Source organism: Arachis ipaensis, chromosome B06, assembly GCF_000816755.2.
Source record: "Arachis ipaensis cultivar K30076 chromosome B06, Araip1.1, whole genome shotgun sequence".
NCBI classification, from domain to species: Eukaryota; Viridiplantae; Streptophyta; class Magnoliopsida; order Fabales; family Fabaceae; genus Arachis; species Arachis ipaensis.
In genome coordinates, this window is record NC_029790.2 from 122,989,887 (window position 1) to 122,998,502 (window position 8,616).

General features: G+C 37.8%; 1 protein-coding gene across 1 annotated transcript; it reads left to right on the forward strand.

Annotated features, from left to right (window-relative positions):
* LOC107647474 (protein SIEVE ELEMENT OCCLUSION B-like) lies at positions 1,822–3,530 on the forward strand. Its single transcript, XM_016351544.2, has 5 exons — positions 1,822–2,360; positions 2,498–2,590; positions 2,725–3,179; positions 3,255–3,364; positions 3,451–3,530. Exons 1-5 carry the CDS (start codon positions 2,148–2,150, stop codon positions 3,528–3,530), a joined length of 951 nt encoding a protein of 316 aa, XP_016207030.2. The 5' UTR covers positions 1,822–2,147.

Here is an 8,616-nt window from a genome sequence, read left to right on the forward strand (position 1 = left end):
AGCTCCTTTAACAACTTTCAAGATCCTACCTTCAATATGGGTCTTGCAGCCAAGTTCATTCAATTGCCCAATCGACAAAAAATTTTTCTTCAAGCCTTTCACGTGTCTTACCCCTTGAAGTGAACGAATAGAACCATCAAACATTTTTATTTTGACAGTACACATTCCAACAATTTCTAAGGCATGATCGTTTCTCATAAACACCGATCCTTTCGAGACAGGTTCATATGTACAAAACCAATCACGATGAGGAGTCATGTGCCATGTTGCTCCTGAATCAACAATCCAAACATCAGTGAGCTGTTTGCTACCTTTAGAACCAATTGTTGCTTCGCCATACAGGATTTCTTCATCATCAGAGGTGCTCGCAACACATCTTTGAGAACTTGATCCTTCTGGAATCTTCTCTATGCTCTTCTTATTCCAACAATCTTTCTTGAAGTGTCCTCTCTTTCCACAATTGTAGCATTTGACCTGTTTCTTACTTTGTGACTTTGGTCTACTTTGACTCCCACGCTCCATTGATCTCCCTCTTGTCATCAACAAAGCCTCTACTTGTTTTGAGCTTTCTAATCTATCTTCCTTATTCTTGCGCCTAGATTCTTCTTCAAGAACCGCAGCAGCCATGTCATCAAAAGAAAGATAATCAGTCAAAACATTATTAGTTAAGTTAATGATAAGCTGATCATATAAATCTGGTAGACTTTGAAGTAATAGCTCTGCACGTTCGTTTTCCGCTATGGCATATTCCAACGATGAGAGTTGGGAAAATAGCGTATTTAGATTGTTGATGTGATCCGTTGCCGATGTGGATTCACTCATTCGAAGAGTATAAAGTCTTCTCTTCAAGAATATCTTGTTGTGAAGTGACTTGACTTCATATAATTTGGTGAGAGCATCCCAAATTTTCTTTGCTGTCTTTTTCTCTGCTACACTTGATAAAACTGAATCAGCTAGTGCCAAGTGTAAGTTTGCAACAGCATTGTTGTCCATCTCCTTCCATTTTTTATCTGTAATTCCAGTGGGTCTACTTTCAATTGCTGTCACGCAATTGTCTTTTCTCATAATGGCTTTTATTTTCAATTTCCATATGAAAAAATTACTCCCACTGAATTTTGGAATTTAATACTTTGCTGCCAATTTTTTTAGATGGTAACTCGCAGCGGAAAAAAAAAATTAATCAGCAACCTTAGGCTCTGATACCACTGTTAGGTACCAGACAAATGACACAGCAAAATATAGAGATGAAAAATTAGAAATTTGTATAAAATATGGAAACAATTGAATAACTTTCTTTGAGAATTACAACTTCTCTCTATCACAAGGAGACTACAATAATACTCTCTCTTGACAAAAGGAGAACACACTTCTCTCTATATATATAGAAGTAAACTACTCAAAGAAATATTATGTTATTCTATCTGGATGACTTGATTGAAATGAATTAAAGAAAAACTCAATTTATAGGTGAGTCTCTTCAATATGAACCATCCGTTAAATAGAGGTATATAATTCTTCTATTTTTCAATTATTAAAATTCTAAGGTTATAAACTAAGATTGTTTATTACCTTTTATTTTATTTAGTTATTATTTATTTATATATTTTCTAAAATAAGCTTTATTATTTTTTCACAGATAGTGCCAGACTTCCGGCTCATCACTCTAGTTGCCGAGTCATTATTGAAAGAAAAGGACTATTAGTATCCGGAGCTCAATCTCAACTATGATAATAGTACAATTGGAACTTCAAAACCAAATTGGTGCATACCGCAAATCTCAAGTAACACCACAGGATTTAGCCATTGGTTTTCCCATAGCTGTAGATATTGTCCTTTGAGACCATTGGTCCATTTGTAAAAGCTACTGTATGCTACTAAAGTGTAGTATTGCCACTGCATGTGTCATTAACTTGGTACATACTAAAGTGAGTGAAGCGTAAGGACACAAGACTGAAGAAGCTAAAGTCTTTCTTCTTCTTAACGTTCCAACACCTTAAACTATGGTGAAAGAAAAGAAGTGGATTCATGTTTGCTTTATTCCTTTCTGGGTATTATATATTGGCCTATCAACATGGCAGCTAAAACCAGAAGCCTTGTTTTTTGTTCTCTGCCTCCTATCTAGCGTCTTTGTTTTTCTATAGCACAAGATGGATAACATTGGCAAATTGGCTGCTATGAAACAACAGCTGAGAGGCAAAAGGCCCATGCCGGGGACGGCATTGTCTGATGACAGCATTCTGGTGAAGAAAATAGTGGCTGAGCATAAACCTGATGGTCTAGAATATGATGCCAAGCCACTTCTCCATATTGTTGAGGATATTCTTAAACGTTCCACCTTGAGTACTGAAGGTGTTTCCACGGTATGATACTAATTCTAATAATAGTTTGAAACCTTAGTTGCTTATGAAATTGCGAAGAAAATGTTGCATCTGCGAACATGCAATTCTATTGTTTTTTCTTGTTTATCTATCTTCTAAGTGACTCTGCTTTCTTTCAGGGTGCGCTTGCGCATGTTGACCAGATCGAAGATGTGATCGATCAACCTGGCTACACCAACTTGCTGGAGGAGATTAATCGAATTGATTCTGAGGTGATTCAAGAATAACCTAGACAATCTATACAAAAACAATGATCTTGTATTAAATTTGACACTTGATAACATTGCTTGAAATTTTTAGGATATATCATTATTTTAACAATATGAAAGGTACAATAAAATTTCAGATTTCGTACAAGTCTCTTGCGGGTGTAGATGCACACTCTAGAGCACTTGTAATATTTGATATGCTTCAAACATATGAGTGGGATGTGAAGTTGGTGCTGTCTTTGGCTGCTTTTGCTCTGAAATATGGTAGATTCTGGCTTCTTGCAGACATGCAATTAACAAACCAGCTTGCAAGATCCATGGCCAATCTGAAGAAAGTTCTAAACATCAAGGACATGGAGCATGTAAGCATGCTGCGACCCCGGTTTGAAGCCCTGAATGAACTAGTTAAGGTCATATTGGAGGCGGCAAGGTGTGTCATTAAGTTCAATGGTCTGCCAAGACACTACATTGCTCAAGACACAACAGCATACAACATTGCCTCTAACCATATCCCCATTGCCACCTATTGGAGCGTCAGGGGTATCATCGCCTGCGCAACTCTGCTTGCAAGCCTAGATACACTTGGATTTGAGTATGTTTTCCCTTTCAGTTCTCCATTTCTTTTATTTTGTGTTTGTTTCATCATTTTAAGTAAACATTGTTCCAGGTTCATGCCATCAACTACCGAGTCATGGGAGCTATCTACATTGGCTCACAAGCTTAAGAACATACTTGAACATCTAAGGAAGAATCTGGATAGCTGCTGCAGACAGATTGGTCTAATTAATTTAGTTTCAATTGGATACATTTAGTGAAATTCTTTGGATCATGACTGCTAATTTTAAGTTTAACATTGAATGCAGAGAAAAGAATGGACTCTGAAGCTTATGAAATGTTGCGCGAATTATTCACGACACCCCTGCCTTCAGGTTGTTCCATGTAAATTTCATCCTTAAGATCACCATGAAGGAAAGCAGTTTTCACATCCATCTGCTCTATTTCTAAATCAAGACTTGCAGCCAAACTCAAAACAATCCTAATAGAAGATCTTCTCACAATCGGTGAAAAGATTTCATTATAGTCAACTCCCTTTTTATGCCTGTAGCCCTTGACTACCAATCTAACCTTGTACCTTGGACACTGAGAATTTTCTTCATGCTTCAACCTATAAACACATCTGTTTTGCAAAGCTTTCTTTTCTTTTGGCAACTTCACAAGCTCAAATGTTTGATTATCATACAAGATTTTCATTTCATCCTGCATTGCATCAAACCATTTCTTATTGTCGTCACCTTCCATAGCTTCCGCATAACATTCAGGTTTTCCCCCATCAGTCAAGGTCACATATCCATCAGTAAATGTTACATACTTACATACTCACTAGAAGGATACCTCGTTGAAGGTCGTCGCTCTCTAGTAGACCTCCTAGGATAGAAACCTGGTGGATCTTCAGGTAGCTCAGGTTGATTATCAGCATCATCATCAACTGGACCATCAATTGGATCTCCCATCTCCTGGTCATCAAGAACCAAAGGCTCATTTTGCTGCATATGCTCCTGATCTTGATTCTCTGCTAGTTCTGACAAAGAAGAAGGTTGAATTGGATCTACATCAGTCACGTCACTGCTCTCTTGTGATTGACTCTTCTTTGCCTTATCAATGTCCTCAATGGTCTGGTCTTCAATAAACTCTACATCACGGCTTCTTACAAGCTTCTTTTCAACTAGATCATAAAGCCTGTAACCAAACTCATCTTGACTATATCCAATAAAAATGCACTGCCTTGTCTTCACATCCAACTTGGGCCTCTCATCCTTTGGAACATGAACAAATGCTTTGCATCCAAAGACTCTCAAGTGACCATACAAGACATCTTTGCCGACCAAACATGATTCGGAACATCATTGTCCAAAGCAATTGTAGGACTCAGATTAATCATATGAGCCGCTGTAAGTAGCACTTCACCCCAAAAGAATTTAGGTAGCTTAGCTTCAGTAAGCATACACCTAACTCTTTCAATCAACGTTCTATTCATCCTTTCTGCCAAACCATTCAACTGAGGTGTTTTAGGAGGTGTCTTTTCATGCCTAATGCCTTGCTGCTTGCAATACACATCAAATGGTCCACAATACTCACCACCATTATCAGTGCGAATACATTTAAGCTTTTTACCTGTTTGCCTCTCAACCGAAGCTTGGAATTGTTTGAACTTTTCCAAAGCTTGATTCTTTGTTTTCAAAGCATAAGTCCAAAGGTTTCTTGAATGATCATCAATAAAGTAATAAAGTAAATAGCTCTGCTAAAAGACCGTACCTTCAAAGGACCACAAATATCGGAGTGCACCAATTTCAAGAAGTCTGATTTTCTTGACGGTTGATGCTTCTTGAAGGATAATCTTCTTTGTTTGCCAGCCATGCAATGAGAACATTTCTCCAACTCTGCATTCTTCAAACTTGAAAGAGCATCTTTTCGAGCCAAATAATTAAGTCCTTTTTCACTAATATGACCAAGTCGTCTGTGCCACAAGCTACAAACTTCTTTACTTTCAATCGCATTCACACTACCTTTTGCAATCATGGCATGCATCATATAAAAACTTGAAGTACCTTTTTCCCGAGCCACCACTAAGTTACCTTTAGTAAGCTTCCATTGTCCAAAGCCGAAAGTGTTTACAAAGCCTTCATTATTAAGCCTTTTAACTGAAACCAAATTCAAGCGAACATCTGGAGCGTGTCTAACATCTTTGAGTAGCAGCTTCATTCCCATATTAGTCTCAAGACAAACATCTCCTACACCAATAACCTTGGCCAAGCCATCATTACCCATCTTAAGCACTCCAAAATTACCTGGAGTATAAGAAGTGAAGAACTCCTTCTTCGGTGTAACATGTATTGAGGCGCCACTATCAATTACCCAGCTGAACTCATCATGAGAAATAAGATTGACCTTTTACTCATAATCAGCAATATCAACAGTAAGAAGATCATATGAAATAGAAAATACACGATCATTACCACTATCATCCTTCTTTTCTTGCTTACCTTTGTTTTCCTTTTTCCAAAGATAGCAATATTTTTTAACGTGACCCATTTTGTGACAGTAGTGACACTCAACATTCTTGTATCTTCCCTTGGATTTGCTCCTGCTTTTACCTCTACCCTTTTGAACTCTATTCTGATTTCTTCCCCTGGTTTCAGTGACTAACATTTCAGAGTGTGACGAAGAATTCTGTGTCCTCCTTCTCATCTCTTCATTTAAAATGCCACCTTTAACAAGTTGCATGCTCACTTTACCATTCGGAGCAGAATTAGTAAGAGAGATACGAAATGTCTCTCAAGAATCTGGTAGAGTATTTAGCAACCACAATCCTTGAATCTCATCTTCAAACTTGATTCCCATGCTTGACAACTAATCCAGAACCCCTTGAAATGCATTCAAGTGATCTAATACTTGTGACCCATCCTTGTAACTCAAATTCATCAACATATTCAACAAGTACAATTTATTATTGCCAGACTTGGAAGCATACAAGGATTCAATTTGATTCCACAAAGCCCTAGCACGAGTCTCATTAGCAATGTGATTGTAAACATTATTATCCACCCATTGCCTAATAAAACCACAAACTTGTTGGTGTTCAAACTCCCATTCTTCATCTGTTTTAGATTCTGGTTTTTGTGTAGAAAATACGGGTAAATGTAGATTTTTGACAAACAAAAAATCTTTCATTTTGCCTTTCCATAGATAGTAATTAGTGCCATTCAAACTTATCATCCTAGTAGAATTATTTGCTTCCATCTTTCAAGCAAGTTATAACCAAATACCCAAAACTGAGCTCTGATACCAATTAATAAGAATAAAACACACAATTTTCTACTTGCAAGAATTAGAGGAGCAACAATATCCACTCACAACAAGTATTAACACCAGCACAATAATACCCAATAGCAGCGGAAAAATCATATAAACCAGAAATTAGAAACAAGCTAACACACCAAGATTTTTAACGTGAAAAACCTCCTCAATGAGAGAAGTGAAAATCACGAGTTACCAAGACCAGGATATTGCTTCACTATGATGAAAAATAGGGTACAAGAGAGTCACAAATTACTGCACAAAACGTGCATACAAAAAGCCAAACAACTCAAGCTTCAAAACTTACAAAACAAGAACAAGAAGATGAAAATACCACAAAAACATAGCTACTGTGCGTGGCCAAATATCTCCATCTAGACATTGAATCGAAGATCTGAACAGTGAAATCAAAGAACCAGATGTGTAGAATACACTGTTCAAATTTAAGCTCGATCCAACGGTTAATGAATCTGCAGCGACCAATTTACAGAGACAGCTTTGTGTATGTGCGAAAATAACTTTCTCTCTTCTTTTCTCTCTAGTGTTTGGTGTTCTCCTTTCAAAATGACCTCTCTCTCTTTCAACCCTAACTCACCTCAGCCACTTCAACTATTCATGAATTTGGATACTAGTATTTGAACTTTTTCTCTACATAGGAAGGGAACCCAAAAATCCAACACGTGAAATGTGTAATATGCATGTGAAAAGCTTTATGGGTCACGCTTGTAGGAGTGTAGCATGTATTTGTAGAGATAATACTATTACCATGTGTTTTAGTGTTAGTTATAGGCATGGATGCTGTAAATTTTAATTTATTTTAGGATTAAGTACTATTTTCGTCTCTAAGTTCTGGGGCGAAAATCAAATTCGTCCCCGACTTTTTTTGTTATTAAAATCATCTCCAACACTCATAAATGCTTTAAAATCATCCTTCCCTCCATTAAACAAAATTTTTGGACACCTTTGCCCCTGAAGCCTTTAACACTTCATTTTCTTCTCACGAAAGGGCTTCAATGTCTGATTTACGTTGCACACTTGAAAACTGATCTTTCACCTTCAATGATGCCCTAATAGAGATTCGTCGTCACCAGAGGAGTAGCGTTATTGTATTTGGATTGCGTTGGCAAGAGTGTGGGAGGAGGTCGTTTCACTGTAGTAATCTCGAATCAAGTATGTATGCACCATTAGTTTCGGTAGTTTCCAAAAACTGGTAGGGTTTGATTTATGGTTTTTTATTTTTTCGTTTTAAGGTATGGGAACCTTTAACCAGAATGTCTACCATGGGGAAGATTTGGATATAACAATGGGACATTGAAGTATATACGGGGAGAGAAGACATTGATCGAAGATGTTGAGAGTGATTGATGGTCTGTATTTGAGGCATATGCTGAGGTGAGACAGTTTGGGTACACAAAGAAAAACATTTCAACTTTGTGGTATAAGGATCCAAGTTTTGAGTGGTTAGAGAAGGATCTGAAGTTATTTGCAGGTGACAGAGATGTACTTGAGATGTGTAGAATAGTGGAGTTGAAGAGTCATGTTGAGCTTTTTGTGGTGCATAAGGTTGAGGATGCTGAAGGTTTTCCTGAAGTAGGGTATATTGATGTTGGCGGACAGGGTGAACAGGGCCAAACAGAGGAAAATACTAGGAATCAGTTTGTGATCTTTGAGGGTGAACAGGATCAACAGGTGGAAAGGGACAATGCGGAGCAGGTTAATGAAGGAGATAAATTGTACCCGGATGTAGAGGCTGAAAATGCACGGGTTGAATCAAACAGTGACGATGATAGCGATGATGAGGAGTTTATTCCGTCTAATCTTGAGGTTGACAGTGCAGATGATGTTCAGTTTACAGATAGTGAAGAGGAGTACGATGATGAGAGTGGGTTTGAGGAACTTAGAGGTGCTACGGATGGTGATCGAGTTGATAAAGGCAAAGGGGTTGTGAACGGTGATTTCAGTGATGAGGAAGGCTTCAATAGTGAGGAAGTGGATTTGGATTATGAAGTTGGTGGTGGTTCAGATAAGGAGGATAGACAAGATGATGATAATGATGAAGCTACTTGGTATCCGATTCACAAAGATGTTAAAGACATGACGAGTTGTAAATGGGAGGTTGGAACTGTATATGCTTCAAGAGAGGAATTCAAAGACACTGTAACAGTGTATGCAGT